Raw genomic sequence first — 17,176 nt, forward strand, 5'->3', positions numbered from 1 at the left:
GCATAAACTACTGTATCACTATTCTGACCTGTGTGGTTTCTTCCAAAATAAAATTTATAAAATGTAGAGGATCACACCACTGTGGTCCTTTTTTAGTCCATCGTAGGTATAATTCATCACTGCTTACTGTTGTTTGCTTAGTCTTGCAGTTCTTACACTAGACACTTTACAGAAATAATATGCACTCCCTCGTTTTTCACCCCACTTGAATTATACCTGCTTCATGTTATGTTCCCATAATGCAGTGGTGAGCTCTCCCCATCTCAGATCTCACCTTGACCCTAGGTGTGAAGGTGTTCAACTCCACTCTGTCTGCTCCATCAGTGCCACCAGGACACTCTCATTAACTCAGTGCATTCAGATCAGCTCACTTTCCACTAGATGACGCTCTCGGTTTTTAAAGACATGCAGCTGCAAATTGCATGCATGCAAAGTGCAAATAAGTGAAGTTTTAACAACTTCAACCGAGAGGACACGTTATTTTCTTCGAACATTAAAAAAGAGGATTTGATGATGAGTTTAAATTAGTTAGGCCTCATAAAGCACTTTGTGCAACTCTTTATTTTGATTCTTCCCTTTGGAAATAGGGAGTTTTCCCCTGACATTTCTGAGATTTACAACTATTCGGTCCACCCATGTACTTTTTCACATGAACGAAGTGAGTCACAGCCCAAACTTGATGAACTCAGATAATCTGTTCGTAATAAGGTTTGTTATGCAGCCAAATAAGAGTACACTCTGTACTGTTTTTATTTATCTGTCACCTAGAGTAAAAATCACTTCAACTTTAGAATGAGATTAAATATTAGTATCATTTATTTTAATCAGTGTCAACTTTGAAGTTCGTACGCAGCTGATCCGTGGTTGTGCTAGAGGTCTTATCAGGTTTAAGTGGGTCTGGACGCGGGATCTTGGACCTGCGGCGGGTCTTGAGCGGGTGGGCGGGGTCAGGAGTGTCGGAGTGGGCGGAGCTGCCCGGAGGGTCGGACGTCCTTCCTAAAGTGTCCTAGTCTGCCTCAGAAAACAACACAGCTCTCAATAACTTAGTAAACTGTGGCGAGGGGCCCTTGTTCTACTGTATATCTCCTTAAAAAAACAGCCCTGAAACCCCATAAATCTGCGGTAACTGAACAACAGAGAAACGACGCTGGTGAGTAACGCAAAGAGTTTTCATTGTTGACAGTTAATGAATGCGCAAACGTTAAAACAGCCGCTACACGCAAAAACAGAAAAGGCGCAACATTTATCACCAAAAAGCACTTAATATGTGCTGATGTTATCTTGACCTAAAAGTGTTTTTTCACTAAATTGATTAAAAAAAAAAAAGTTAATAAGAAAGTCTCCGTGTTTGTGTTCTGTAAATCTTGGTGGTGTGTTTGATGACACCTGTTGCTCTGAGCAGCGATGAAACTGCGTCAAATAAACCTGCCGCAATTTACTCACTTCAAGATTTACTCAGAAGCTGGGTTTGGAGTTTATAATCCCGGCATTTATAGTAAAAAGTACCTTTTTGTTTGCAAATAAACTCTGTAATCCCATCATGTCTCGTTTACCTGACGCTCTCTTTGCGGCCCCATTCACATTGCGTAACTACAGTTTTTCCCACAGCTCTTGTTTTCAATATTTAATTCTTTGCTGTTTGAGCGACACAGTTAACTTTTACTTGAACTTTTTAAGGTTTGTCCGATCTTTACTGATTTGTTCGTTTCCTGTGGTCATGTGAGGTATTACATCTGCAGACACACTGTCGGGAGGGATTCCCTGTCTGACACAGAAAACTAATGAGTCCACAAGAGGAGATAAAATCAGCTTTGTTAAGTCTTTGCAGTCTTTTCTTCGCCCCTCTGCACAGATCAAAGCCTGGGCCTTGACATCCTAACCTGTGCTCGGTCCTGACCCCTCCACTGCAACACAGGGGTCAGTGAAGGCAGCATGACCACTATGAAAGACAGTGGGCCAACACAGTGAGGATTTCCCCTTATGCAGAGAAAAATACAATGAGAGAGGAAAAAGGTTGCACACTTGGAGTACTTGTGTGTCGGATACATGTGACAGCAGCATGAAAGAGTCTATTGTGTTGCCTTTAGTATTAGCTTGTCCAAGATGGGACACTCTACCTTGGCTTAGTCATTCATGCCTTCTTCACAGGTGCCAAAGAGTGAAGCGGACTAATTTATGTCACATTATCATTCTGTTCCTCATGTGGTGCCAACAGTGGCTAAAATGGACAAATCCATTTGATCATAGTCTCTGTTACAACACCTTTTATGCTTTAATATGCAGCTAATTTCAATGATTTTGTAAGTGTAACAGAATTTGTTCATGAGACAAGATTCTTCAGGATATGGGTGGCATACCATCTCAGATAAACAAATCTGGAAGTCTGTTATTATGGATCTTGCAACATGATACTGTGATATCAGTAGGATTTACACACTTTTCTGAGGCATTTCCTGGAAAATTAGTACAGCAAAATTTTATGGATGAAATACACAAGAATCTCTATTTTGGCTGTATGATGCATAAATAATTTATTTATTTGTAAGAATGGGGAAAAAAAACACCCAGCATTACCATCAAGGTGTCTTGCTCACTGATTTAAACTGGTATGGGTAAATCTGAGGTGTCTCGTAATCTTCTCTAAGCACACGTAGTCATATTACCTCACTAATAGCGCCTACACTGTGCCCTCCATGGGAGCCTTTCATCCTCCTCTTCTTCAATTGTGTTGATTGTGATACTGTATATCCTGCTTGAGCATTTGTTGTCCGTGTTATCTGCGTCGCTCTTTCAGGCTCATCTCATCTGTCTTTGTCTTGTAGAATGGGACACTGTCAGCAAGGCAAACAGGAACCTGTTAAAGGTTAAAAGCCTATTGTCCAGTGAAACACATGGTGGCTGCTGATGGCTTTGTCTTCACTGGCTTCCCAGGCGTAAATGTGTCTGAAGAACTCTGCATGGCTTACTTTAATATTTGTACACAGTTTCGTATTTATTGCCAGCTGCGTTCTCATGCTGCAAATCTGTCAGCTTTGACAACCCTGCTGACGTTATTGTAAAACTGACAAAATTGTTTTTTCTTGTTTTCCCCATGAGAGCAGGCTATAAATTACAATGTGATTTACAAGGATCAAATTTATCCTTCATATACACACCAAGTCCAACACTCTCCAAAGTTATGTAGAGATGACAGAGCTCTCAAACTTTTCCCAGGTCTGAGTGACTCATGTTTGGGTGTTTTTCTTTCTGTTAATGTTCTTTTAACCAGTTTAACTTATCCTATCCTTCGTCACGCAGTGTAAACAGTCATTTTGTTATGCCATAGCTGTTAGTCACACACCTGTAAGGCCTCTTTAAATAGCACCGGATCATATTTAAACGTCACACAAAAGTGGTTGATGCTGGCTCAGATTTTCATGGATAGTGTTGGTTCTGAGGTGTTTGAGGAGCTTATTGTCTTACTTTTCACTTGGTAATGGTGTTAATGTGTAATACAAGCAGATGCATTTGTTAATGTGCAAAAGAGAAAATGAAAGCAGCTCATCCTGTTAAAAAAGGAGGATAAATGTTTAGTTAGAAGTTGAGGGTGGCCATGATAAACTTTTAACTTCCCTTTATGAGTCATTGTTTGCATATTTTAAATATTTCCGAAGTATCAAGAATGATTCAATTAGATAATTAGATAAAAACCCTTTAGTGACATTGTTGAATTATTAGCGTCTCTTTTCTGACTTACACAGCTTGTCTGAATCTTTGTTTGCAGAGGTGGGCCACCGGATCCAAGGAGAGGGATTTATTTTCCTTATGCATTCCTGATGGAGTCGTACAGAGTTACTGGCATTCCTAACAGTGGATCACAGCGGGGCTACACTCAGCCATCCCGTTCTTCCAGGTCTAACAGTAATGGTGCTGGTTCTTATGGTCTTAGCATTCGTGTCCAGGGCATAGATGGGCACCCCTACGTAGTGCTTAACAACCAGGACAGTGGTCCTCAGTCCTATACTGACCCTAACAGCAACGGGTATATTGATACAGATGGCTCATTTATTGAGAACTACCATGAGTATGATTTTAGAGGAGGCAAAGAGGCTGGCTCCAACAGCCCCTTCATGGAGTACAGATCTCAGAAGATGATGCATTATTCTGGTTCTCACAATGGTGTCACAGATTCACAAGGAAAGAAGGCATCGAGCCTTCTGAACTTTCAGAAGCACCCTGAGATACTGCAGCCGTATGACCCAGAGACCAACTCCCTGAACCTTGAAGGCTTTCACAGCCTGCCGTCCAGGCCTCTGTCTCTCCCTGAGACTGGAAAACGCCGTCAGAGTTCTTCCCCCAAACCTGCTGTACCTGCAGTGTCACATGCCGAGTCATCAAGCCTGGACCAAAATGCAGCTCCTGCACAGCAAGACAAAAGGCAGCTTCAGTCCCAGAGCACAGTGGAGGCAGCTAAGTCTAAGTCTCTGCCTTCAACCCAGCCTGCTCATCCTCAGACAAAGGCTCAACCACAAATGGCTCAGCCTCAGTCCAAACCACACCTCACAAACCTGAATCCAATGCAGACCAAGTACTCCTCTAAAACTCAGCACCAACCACTGCCTTCATCCCTGCCTCAGTCCTTCTCTGTCTCAAGTCCAACAAGTGAACAAAGCAAGACCTCATGCAGATCCCCCAGCACCATGAGCAGCACCAACTCCAGCCTTGAACGCACACATCGTGAGCCTGATGTTCTTCCTCTACGCAGAACGGACTCCAGTGGGCCCGTTCTTCAGTCCTCTTCCCGCTCCCGCCACTCTTCTTCCTCTTCTACCAACACATCAAAGGCTCTGGTGGATGAACAGATGGAGGCCCTTTATGCAGACACGATCAACCGTCATGAGAACCGCCGCTACATTCCTTTTCTCCCAGGTTCAGGCAGAGACATTGACACTGGTTCTATTCCTGGTGTCGATGAGCTCATTGAAAAATTTGATGGCAAAGATGGCAGCCATCAGAGGAGGGGTCGAGCTGGGCGTAGGAACAGGATCAATCCAGAGGACAGGAAACGCTCACGCAGTGTGGATAGTGCCCTTGGCCTTCGAGATGGATCTAGCTATATGAGTGAGTTTAGTCGCACTCGGGGCACATCGATGGAGCATGTCCTGCGACCATCACAGCTGCGACTGCAGAGAGCAGCCAGTGGTCAGGACTCCTGGCTCACTGTTGTAGATGGAAAAGTGGATTCCAGGGCTTCATGTGCCACCAGTGAACCCTGTTCCCCCCAGAACACCATCTCTAAAAGTGTGGGCTCCATCAAGGGATACAAAACTTCACAGACCCACACCTCTTCGCTAATATTTAAGAGTAAAGAGAGTGAAGACCGCTCCTCTTCAGCTACAAAGCCTTCAGCAACATCACTGTCAACATCACTACCCAAACCCTCTTCAACTGCAGACAAAAAAACAAGCACAGAAGCCGACGTTCAGGTGAGAAGTCAACTTTGTCTTCCTCTAAGTGGTGCCAAAATAGGATCTTATGACAGAAACCTGAATTGATTGTGGACTTTTCTCCTGCAAATATTAGCCTATTATTCAACAAATGGTGCTCAGTGAGTTTTGTTGTATTGAGGCTCCGTGAGACACATACTTCCCAATCCCCACTGCTACATTAAAGGTCCTCACGGTTTAATAAAGATTTTTCATTTCCTGTCATTTCCAGGTGACACCTGATCTTCTGAAAGGTCAACAAGAGCTTTCACAACAAACACATGAAGAGACAGCAAAACAAATTTTGTTTAATTACCTTAAGGATGGGTGAGTTATGTGTAATTTTGTGTTCTTTATCAGTGTTTTATACCACCTACATATTATTAATATTATAAAAATGACAAAAAACATCATAAGTTGTGAAGAAGTTGTAGTGTTTAGTTGAATCATAAACTAAACATAAAGCCTCATCCATGTTACACCATAGAGTAATGTACCATGAAAGGAGAAACTGTGCTGTGGGAGCACATAAATGGTTTTTATCAGAGTTGGACTGTTTGTGATAAAAGTGAAGGAATGTGCTCCTCTTACCCTCCCATCAGACTGCAAAAAATCCTGCTGTCTGGAGTTTATTTTCTTGCTAAATCTCACTCCCTCCCTCACTGCTCTCTCTTAGCTGTGGTGTGAAATGAGGAGAAAACATTCTTATTGTTTGTGTAATCAGATACTGACTGTCATAGAAAAAGCAAGTTGGATTAAAAGGCTAAGTGGAGTTTAATGTTTACAGGAGCAATTCCGTGACTGTTTTTAGAAAATATAGCACTGCTTCTATATCGACTGTCATCTGCAGCAGTTGCTTGAGTTGTGTGTGATTTCATCAGGAGGCAGCGTTTTTAGGCTTCTGCAGGCTAATGTAGAAATAGAACAGGAAACTGTTTGGGTGTGTCGGGCTACAGGTCAGGAGTCACAGGACAAAGGAAAGGAAACCCAGATGGAAGTGTTGAGGCTGAAACTGAGCTACATTCCCAAGGCCTAGAAGACAAACATTCACCAACAGAGTTTATAAAGGTTTAATGAATATCATCTGCACGAGAAGAAGGGAGATTAGGGGGTTTGGCTCTCTGTGTCAGCCTTGTAATTTACTGAAATAATATATCACTGTTGTCATTGTTGATTCTAATGTTTTCACTTTTACTGGGGATTTTGTGTTCTTCTAGGCTGAGAAAATCCAACCATCTTTGGGCTTTCAAACTTAAATACTCAGTGGGTAACACCAAAGCTACTTTTCTCAGCTCCTGACAACTAGAAGTTTAGGAAAAAAACACTGAAAAAACAATGATTTTGGTCAGAACAATACTACTTGTGTTTCATCAATCATATATATATATATATATATATATATATATATATATATTATAATGTTTCCTCTCCCAGTTTTTATGAGTTAGTTGAAAATTAGAAGAAGTAAATTCCTAAGATTATATGAAAAAAAATCCCCAAATATTAATATTTGCTGTATATAACATATCAAGATTCTATTTAATATGTGTTTTTTGCATTTTTACCTTGTGATTTCATTGGGTTTTTAAACAGGGCTGAACAGCAGTTATACAAGCTGTGTGTTTTGTTCTTTGGCACATGTTCCTCATGGTTGACCGGTTGAAACTGTTCATTCTGTGAGGTGACACATCAAAGCAGCATGATCTTTCCTGACCCTCTCTAAGCTGGGAATGAGTTCCACTCCTAGAACAGTTGGAAATTACTTCCCAATCCCCTAAATGCTGAGTTTTTAACCTTTAGTAATCAACTGTAAACTTTTCTTATGTGTTGTGTTATGTGTGTATATGTCTGCAGAAGCAGCGATAATGATGAAACTACTAAAAGAAAGGTCAACCTCGTCTTTGAGAAGATTCAGACGTTAAAGTCACGGGCCACAGCAGGAGCTCAAGGCGACAACAAAGTGAGACATTGTTGTATCATTGTAACTGCACCACAACCGACTGAAGGTCACATGAGATTAAAATTATATTTGTGTTATCAGCTCATCCACTGATATATTTTGTACATAAAAGTATAATTTTACTGCCATCCAGCAGAACAAATGAAAGCTTGCCCTGTATATTATGCTCCTAATGTGCAGTCTAATGTTTCATTAGTTTTTACTCAGCTTTTCAACAGCGCTTTGGCTGTTTTTTTTTTTGCCGGGCAGACACTTTGACTATGAATATGTACTCTTTTGTTAAATAGAAAGAAGATGGTTAAGATCAGATGTGAAACTCACGTGTCAGCTATCATGAAGTGTTAGAAACTTAAACAGTTGTTAAAATGTTTGTTGTACATTTACTCATAATAGATTGGTAGGACATGATTAAATCTGAAAAGTTTGTGTTCTTTTGTCAGTCTGTGGACTTTGCTGCACAGACTAAAGAGTTGCAGGGGCAGAATGCTGAGCTTGAGAAAGAAATCACCAAACTGAAGAAACAAGTTGATGAACAAACTATGGTAAACACAATATAAACTCAGCTGTGACTTTATACCACATTATATATGATGATCTGTTGAGCTTGTTGTTGTTTTACAATATCTTTTAATGAAGGATTTTGTTGGAAAAGAGAACCAAGTGTTTATAGTTAAACTTATTAAATTGAACATTTAAAGAAAGTTATTGTTTGAGTATAAGCTTGTCTAAGCTCAAAACAAAGGGACACTTTTTTGAATGGAGTAGTAATGTAAACAGAGCGCTATGAGCAACTTTGTTGAAAACCTGTAATTGCACCATGTAGTGATGTCTACATAAGTTAAGTCGGATTTGAAAAATTGTTGCATTTGTTTTTGCACAACAACTTTAATAATTGGGTGCACTTTTTTTTTTTTTTTATAAATGTCATTTTTAAACAATATACACATTGTTACATGCGGAAATCAAGTCCTTTACTATTTTTTTTAGCTTTTCATTAAAAAATAAACCAATGAAAATATAAATTATTTTTAATTTAATTTTTTTTTTTTTTTCATTATTGTTTTCATTATCAGAAAAACCAGGCTGAAAAGAAAACCATAGCAGGTCTCAAGGAACTACAGCAGGAGCTGGAGAAAAGCATGGAGGAATGCAGACGTCTGAAAGAGAAACTGTCCAAAACCGAGGCTGAGCTCCAGACCACAGTGGAAGAGTAAGTGTACAGTAACATGACCGGAGGACGTCACTGAGCAGAATGGATCACAAAGTCTCGGTTAATCATCTTATTTGTAAATGCTGAGATTCTTACATCAAATTTACAGGTGTATCTGGGTTATACTCCTGTTTGTGAGTACTTTTATTTGTCTATCAGTCAAACAGTTGGGTCACTGTTTACTTCATTTATTTGGTTGGCTGTCTTGCAGAGGGGGATGTACAGTATAAAGTGAATGAGAACAAGACAATAATAATTAGCTTCACAAGGTATTTATCACCTGTTGCTTTGCAGAATGGTTTCTATGTACTGTCATACTGATACCAGTGTAGGATATCTGCTGATTAAACCACTCACAGTTGAGTTACGTTACCATGTCATTTTTAAACATCTTGTACTATATGATCTCTTTTGCATTTCCTCCATTGGTTAGATTTATTTTAGCTCTATATTTTACTGTTTGTTGGGAGACCAATTTAGAATTTGTTTTGACCGTAAATTATCCACCTTTATTTCCTTCCATTCTCATAACAAATTCATTTGCTTAAAACATAAAAAATCTAAATCTGTCATTATCCCTATTGTACTTTTATTTGGAATGTATTTTATTGAAGCTATAAGGTTTTACGTTTTGAAAGTAAATTGTGAATCTCAATGCTTGTTTCATCCTATTTCTCTGTGTTGGATTTTTTTTTTTTTCCTTTAATCAGTTTTAATAGAAGTTTCATTCCTTAGCTGTCACTTGTTGTTTGAGCTTCACTGTATTTCTTTCAGTGTAATTCCATAGATCTCTAATCTCCTAAGTCTTTCCTTACAGAGGTCATGTAGCTCTTCTCTACATGACTGCGGTGGTTTGTTTAAGGTGCCTCACATCACTTATCACCCTCCCCTCAGTGTTGCCATGTGGAGGCAGTTTAGATATTACTGTCAAGGTTCAGCTATTGGTTTTAACCCCGGTGCTCTGTAGGCCACATATTCAGACCCAGTACAGGTGTTACCATTTGTATGTGCGAATTGAGATGCAGGTGTGCATGTGCACTCACACATTATGCAGAGTATTGGCTCTGTGTTTTGACATGTGGTGTGGTCTGTCAGGCTGTTCCAGGTGAAGATGGAGAGAGAGCAGTACCAGACAGAGATCAGAGACCTGCAGGACCAGCTGTCAGAGATGCATGATGAGCTTGACACGGCTAAGAAGTCAGCTGCTGACAGCGAGAAAGACATGATTATGGCGGTAGAGCATAATATTTATTATTCTAAGAGAAAAGAGAAAAAGATGTCTATTTTTACAATCAAGATTAAAACCCTAAATGCTCCATAACATTTAGGGCTGTTCCACAAGGTATAAATTATTTTGCACAAGCATGCAAGTAAAATATTTACACTGAGTGAGCAATCTTTTTTTCATGTTTAACTTTACTGCTTCACATTTTTGTTTTTAAAGCAGTCAAATAAGTGTGCAGTATTTTAAAACTAAAACTGTAAAGAAAAAAACAACAGGAGCTTTCAGAGGTCTGGGTAGGACTTATGTATACAATAGAAGAACATAATTTTAAATGAAATTTGCAATAACATTGTTGTTTTTGCTCTTCATGTTTTGATACAGAAGATATTTTCATTGCTTGGTTAGAATCTGTTTGTTTTTTATGATAAACTTCTTGTGTCACATAATAGTGTACGAGTAAAATCAGTCAACAGTGAAGATCATGGATACACTTGACATGTCAACTTCAGTGTGAGTTTGATATTCTGTGATATAATTAATTATATGCTATGAATAAATACTCATGTTTTCCTGCAGGACATGATGCAGCTGAAGGTGGAGATGCAGGAGGTCCTGCTGGCGAAGGAGGAGCAGGAGGATGTGCTGAGGAGACGAGAGAGGGAGCTGACGGCTCTGAAAGGAGCCCTGAAGGAGGAAGTGGCCGCTCATGATCAGGAGGTGGACAAGATGAGGGAGCAGTATGAGAAGGAGATAAGCAGACTGCAGACAGCTTTGGAGGAGGCCAAGCAGGTAATCAGCCTTCCCTTTGTCACCCCTCCTCCTCTTCCTCCCACTCTCCTTCAGTTTGACTCTCCCTGCATCCCCTCCTCCTCATCTCTTTACCTCCCCCAGTCCAGAAACACACCCGGACAGAGAGCAGTGTGGAGATAAGCAGCACATCAGGGGAGCTGTAACTCTGTTTATGCATGTGTCTGTTTTGCATTGCAAGTTGAACCATATGTTGGACTTTAGAGGTTGAGGCGCTGCTTTGAAGTGATGTTATTTACACCTTTCCTCTACTTTCACAGCTGTGGCACTGAGTGTCACAAGGGGACATATACATAAAGGATTGTCATCTTGAATTATGTCAGCGAGTCTATTTCATAGCAAAGGTAATGCAGGGAGAAGAGGAGGAAGATGTTTACTGGGTAGTTTTTGTTACTTGTTGGTAAAACATTTTTATCAACAAGCTACAAAAAAGATGGATGGACAGATGGATGATGGCTTTCTCATCATATTAGATGCTCCTGTAGTACTTCTAAAACCTTCAATACATGTTCCCCACACTTTAACCCTTCAGTCTGGTTATAATTTTGCATACATAAATCCATTTTGGTGATATGAGCAGATGCAAAAGGTTTTGTTGATCCCTGCAGTGTTGGTTTTTGATTATTGATATCCTTTGTGTTTGCTGGTTGACAGAGAAATGCTCATGATTAAGAGCTTTAACACCCTAGGTTTTAATGATGATTGAATAGCACTGCCTAAACAAACTAATTTAAATATGCTAAATCAGCAGGATAGGATATTCATTTACAGCAGGGAGAAGTTGTTTTAGCTTTTTTACATAAGTGTAAATTGAACACAGCTTGAGTTCACACACTTCAGCTGTGTCAACAAACTGATAAAATGAAAATGAAACACAGTGTAACTTTTTAAAGTTAGTTCCTCATCACTTTTCATAGTAAGCCTTTTTAGGCAGTTAACTGTGGAGGTGTGTTCTTATCTAAGCGTTTTTCCATTGGGAGAAACATTTTATGAGAATAGCAATGGATGACATTTACTGTAGAAATGACACATTTCTGTGAGTGTGTTTTAAAAGTTTACTGGCAAGGTCACCGTTGTAGCTTATCGTTGGTCAGTAAGAAACAACTAAATGAGCAGAAGTTTAGCATTTACTGTAAGACTGTGACAAAGTATTCTGTTTTATGGTACTAAATTGATTCTCAGACAGACTGTATCAAATTTTAAGTAACAGTTTACTTGCAAAGATTTGTGGTTCATGATTCACTACCACTCCCATGTGGCTTTATGATTACTTCTGCCTGTGGGTAAGATGAACAAAAAAAAACATTTTTCTTGAAACTTAGAGTACAAGCCAAGGATGAACCCCTTATGCATTGAGTCAGATGTATTTTTCTTTAATCAAAGAGGGGATATTCCAGTCTTTGAAGGGAGACCAGAGGCTGTCCTGTTTGGGAGAAGTGGGGCCAGACCCTTAACAATCTCTATATTGTGAGGAAGAATTGGTTTCATAACAATCACATAGCCTTTGTGATGGTCTTTAACATCTTATCCATTTATCCAAAGACAAGATAAGATAATATGATATGATAAGACCTAAAGTGAACAAAATGATTGTTACGTTAAAGAGGAAAGATTCCACTCTCAGCCATTTCACCACTGATGAAAACATAAAGGGTTAACCTGCCACTAAATTAAGATCTTATCTAAAAGATCTTATCAAGTAGAGTCATAATTTGCTAGTCTATGGACAAGATGTTAAAGATCATCACAGAGGTCATCTGATTGTTATGAAACCTGCTGTCACAAAATAGGAGTTTGTTCAGGGTCCTGATCCACTTCTCCCATACGACTCCACTCACACAGAAAAACCTCTGGTAACGTTTAAAGACTCCAAAGACGTGATGTGTTTATACCTAATGATTAGAATCTTCCCTCTTTAGTTAGAACATTGTTGGTTGTACAAACCAACAAAAAGCAGGAAAACCTGGGTCATAATTTGTGGTTTGTTTGTGCTTAAGCTTAAAGAATATTGTGACATAAAAAGAAGAGTGGACTATTGACCTTGTGTGGTGGTCTGTCTGTCCCTTGTCAGTTTGTGTTGTCTTTGATGTTAGATGTTACAGAGACAGTTATAAAGGCAAGTGTAGACAGCTCTGATTACAAAAACATACTCTGTTTTCAGTCAGATTTTATGCAAATGGCAGATTGTTCTTTATGCTGTGACAGTTTTCTTGAAATTACATTGAACAGAATATATGGTCTTGCTTGCAGCATTGCGATATATTACCATATATTGAATCATCTTCCTCCTCATGATAAGTATTTTATTACCAGATTCTAGTTAGTACCCAGCCGTAGTATTTGCAAAACAATTAAGTGCAAGAAAGAAACAGCTACATTTCCAGCTCCACTGCTTAGCTGGTTTGTGTGGTGTGGTTTTTGCACATTACTACATCAGCTTTCCAAAATAGAGGATGATGCTTTAGGTGGAGATGAACAGCAGTGCATGGAGGAAGGCAGCACGCTGAAAGAACTAAGGTCATATTGTTCAGTAGGTCTCTGTGTGACTCACATGTGTCCTGTTTGTCTCAAAGAGTGGAAGTTGTCCTTGTTCTTGGCTTCCTGCAGGCCTGTTGGGGTCCACAGCAGTAGGAGTGCATTTCCTTTTGTGGAACAGAGGTACTGCTCCCCTGAGGGAGTATGTCATCTGTGTTTTGTAAACACATGGCATTATGAAGTCATTGTTTGTTTCTCCTAAGATAAAAAAGTACTTGTCAAGCTTTCCTTTATGTCCTCCTTTCATCACTTAAACCACAACCTGTTTAAGTTCAAATGTTCACAGCATGTGCCAGAACTACTGGTTAGGACAAACACAAATATTAGAACAGACTGCTCATGATCTTGTGTGTATGTCTACTTTGTTTGAAGGTGTTGGAGAGAAAGAGTAGATTTCGAGCAAAACTGTGCATCGTTTTATTTTTCCACCCTGCCCTGCTTCCTCCTTTGTGTGGCCCTGATGTTTGCTGCGACATAGAGCGGCTCATGCAGAGAAGAATGCTGGAAACTGGAGCACTAAATTGCTCTGTATACTAGTTAATTGCAGTGGCAAGCCATCACTAATCTAATGAGCTGCAGTGCCTAAGTTGCATCGTCTCCCCTCTTCTTTCTGTGGACTGAAAGAGCAGGGGTAAATGTGGACCTCAGTTGGTGATGAATGATGAGTTTGTTTCACACAATAATAGCAGCGGGGGTTGGGACATGCTGAATAAGTGGGTCAGTATGCTGTAGAAAAGGGGATGCGCTGCTGACCCCTGAAAGAAGCGAGGGGCCTGTTTTGTGTCTTAAATTGAAAGCTGCATTGTGTTTTCAATGAGCTGAAATCGGCAGCATTTCATCAGAAGTCCTGGTCATACTTTGTTGACAAGATAAAAAAATGTGCTTATGTTAGTTGTTTTTGTTCTAAATGTTCTGTAACAAAAGGCGGCTGCAGATTTAGGCGTAGATTTGATCTTTCATGTCAGCATGTGCTGGTATGCAAAAAATGTGGAAAGATGAGGTGCAGCGAGAAAAGAGAAGTGTTTGTTTCCAGGAATGTCGGGGTCAGGGTGGAGAATGCACACCCCACAAGCCCTCCTCTCAACTCAGCTGCAGCTCTGTTACAGTGGAGCCGCTCCAACCTGCAGAAAAGGCTCAGATCTTTTCATTTATTCCTCTTCAGGGTGCTGCAGTTGCATCTCTCTCTCTCTGCAGCACACTGGATTCTCAGTGTTAGTGTCTTTAATAGGTCTCAGCCATACTCTGCCTTTCTAACTGTAAAGACAGAGCGTTGTGCTTATCACACCATTTCCAGCTCATGTTAAGTTTCACCTACACCCCTGAGTCTCAGTATGTAACACAGCCACATTGTTATCACACTCTCATCTGTAACCTCAATCCCGAATGCTGTATTTTTTAATTTCCAAACTCCACAGTTTCCACACAAGCCTCTGCAGTGATCTCCTGCTCAGCTAAATGCAGTTCATTTTTAGGCCTGTGCCATTCTCCCTATCTCCACCCTCCTCTTAAGTAATCTGTTGGTGTGTGAACTGAAGCCTTACTGTCTGATCATCAAACTTACGTAGCCCGGAGAAGAGTTCCCCCTTAGGCTTGTTTTGAAGGTAAAGACTCCTGCATGAGTCTGTGTGTTTGATGATAGCAGAATATTTCCTGGCATAGCTTTAGGAGCTGATTTAGCAGGATGCTAGAAAGAAGAGTGAGGAAGGAAATGATGGAGCATTTCTGGATCTTGACAGAGACGTCAAGGAATTAACTGTTTATACCTGTAGGAATATCACATCTTCTAGGGCTATAAATAGTTTTCACGATTACTTTATAGACGGATAACATTAACTCCAAATTCTCAGTTATTCAGTTAAGAAAGATTCAGTTTAGGAAATGTAGCTGAACAGTTGTAAAGGTCTAGATCCATGTGAACATAGTGTGAGGATTTTTATGTTCCTTGTTTTTTGTTTTTTTTTTGACTTCGCTGCCTGTTTGAGCTGCTGTGGTCAGAGCCAAACCTGCCAAAACAGCTTGGAGGAATTAAATACACCTCCTGTTGAGATGACCCAGAAGATTTGAGACTATTGGGTTTACATTTATCATGCAGTGCTTTTGAAGACAGTCAGTGTGTTTTCTTTTGCAGCTATAGTAGAATTTGAATCTATTAGCATCTTAAAAACCAATTTTCATCTTTTTTTTGTTCTCATGCTGACTGGTTTAGATCACTACCTACTTATAAATGTGAGTTGACATCTGCATCTTTGAGTCTTGTGACTTGGACTATTGTGGGATGTGGATTTTGGGCGTTCCTCTTCCTTTGCACATAGGTTTATTCAAACCGTGTCTTTTTTGGCCTTTGGCCTGGAAAACTGGAACATGATGTTTTCTCCCCTCTTTGTCTTTTTGCAGAGACTTTGATTCTGTCTTGGCTGAGGTGGTGGTGCGTGATTAAACTGGCAGTACAAGGCTTGTGATTCACAGTCTGAATCACACTTAACTAATATTCTTAATTTTGTTGCTTGTAATTGGTTTTAACACAGGACATCCAGATTTGTATTTTAAATACTGTAAACTGAAGTGTTAAACAAAGAATTATAAATTCTAAAACTGAAATGTCACTTTAAATACAGTTGTGGTGATAGATGTGACCCTGCCATGTTTAATGAGGTCGCACTAAGTCACTATACTGACATTCCATTTTCCTCAGTACCTTTTATTACCACAGAGATTATCTACTTCACTAGTCAGTTTGGGTGTCATAGTCTCTGGTTTAGGCTTAAGTTTAGTTTAGGCGTCCACTTTTCCAATTAATTAATATTTTTTATTGCATTTTTATGTTTCACATTGTTTCTCGTTAATGTGATAAGTTCACTCGTGCCCATTAAAACATCAGTGTGTTGTTTGGTTGCTCTTGAACTGGTCTGGTCTCTGTAATTGCATTTTATGCCCTAAAACCCTGTCTACTGTATCTCAGCACAGAGGCTCCTTTTTTAAGACGGTGTAAGTTTCTGTTTCTCCAAAGACGAGACACGATTTGATTACTTTCCTCATTTCACCAAAGAGATGCCAGTGCGTCTTAGCTGTTACATTTTAATTTCTCCCTCCGTCCTTCCTTTCACTCCATGACAGGCCCTCTGTTCCAGTTAACCTCAGGTCGGGGAGGCCTTCTTTCGATGGATCCTGAACTATTTGTAACACACACTTCGTGCTGGCAAAGCAAATCAAGGCTGCTGCTGTACATTTGCCAGTGAAGTGTGTGTCTTACTTCTTTACTTAAAATAAACATGAAATCTAGATAGTTGTGATACCATGAAGAAAATTAGTTGTACTGTACTTATACTGTATCAGAGCTGTTGGGATACAGATCCAGCTACTTATTTAACAATTTCTTACCTTTTTTATATTTGAGCCAGTAATTTTTCAGTACATAACACAGCAGCATGCTAAAATCTATAATATGTCAAAAGTCAGCTGACTGGCCTGTTAAACACTATATATTTTTTTATCAGTGCTTACATGTTTTTGTGAATTTCCAGGTAAGGTTACTTATATTATAATCTGCCCAACATGCTTGCTTATAAAACTTTTGAAGTTGTTAGGGCATGAAGTAATATTTATTTATTTCCATGAAATATGAGTTACAAATACATATGTTTAAAAAATGTTAACATTGTATGTAACATCTTTGCTACATAAGAATAAGATCTCATTGTTGCATATAAATACTTGTACAGAGAGAGCACACAATGCTTAAGATGATGTGTAATATGTCAGGAGATATTGGGTGTTGTCGAATTTTAACAAAGTATTAGGCCTGGAAAAAAAAAAAAAAGAATTAATGATTGGTTTACAGAATGTGGGAAGAAGGCATGTTAATAGTTTTAATGACACACAATTTATGAATGACAGCAGAGGGGAGTGGAATTGACTCAGAGGGAAATTAAGTGTTGATTTACTACAGGAAGAGGTTCAGTAGCATAGCACAACAA

General features: G+C 39.5%; 1 protein-coding gene across 2 annotated transcripts in view; it reads left to right on the top strand.

Moving 5' to 3' along the window:
- The first annotated feature begins 1,017 nt into the window (after window positions 1-1,017).
- Window positions 1,018-17,176, top strand: part of cgnl1 (cingulin-like 1) — a 31,039-nt gene continuing 14,880 nt past the window's right edge. The window contains exons 1-8 of one of the 2 annotated variants that reach the window (XM_030126441.1): window positions 1,018-1,150; window positions 3,764-5,465; window positions 5,698-5,792; window positions 7,320-7,425; window positions 7,866-7,967; window positions 8,499-8,635; window positions 9,731-9,869; window positions 10,437-10,649. In XM_030126441.1, the coding sequence (XP_029982301.1) occupies window positions 3,816-5,465; window positions 5,698-5,792; window positions 7,320-7,425; window positions 7,866-7,967; window positions 8,499-8,635; window positions 9,731-9,869; window positions 10,437-10,649 (2,442 nt within the window). In that variant the 5' untranslated portion in view covers window positions 1,018-1,150; window positions 3,764-3,815. Of the gene's footprint in view, window positions 1,151-3,763; window positions 5,466-5,697; window positions 5,793-7,319; window positions 7,426-7,865; window positions 7,968-8,498; window positions 8,636-9,730; window positions 9,870-10,436; window positions 10,650-17,176 lie in introns of those variants that run through there. The other variant, XM_030126450.1, reaches the window with a different exon arrangement.

This window comes from Sphaeramia orbicularis, chromosome 3 (genome assembly GCF_902148855.1).
Source record: "Sphaeramia orbicularis chromosome 3, fSphaOr1.1, whole genome shotgun sequence".
Lineage (NCBI taxonomy): Eukaryota > Metazoa > Chordata > Actinopteri > Kurtiformes > Apogonidae > Sphaeramia > Sphaeramia orbicularis.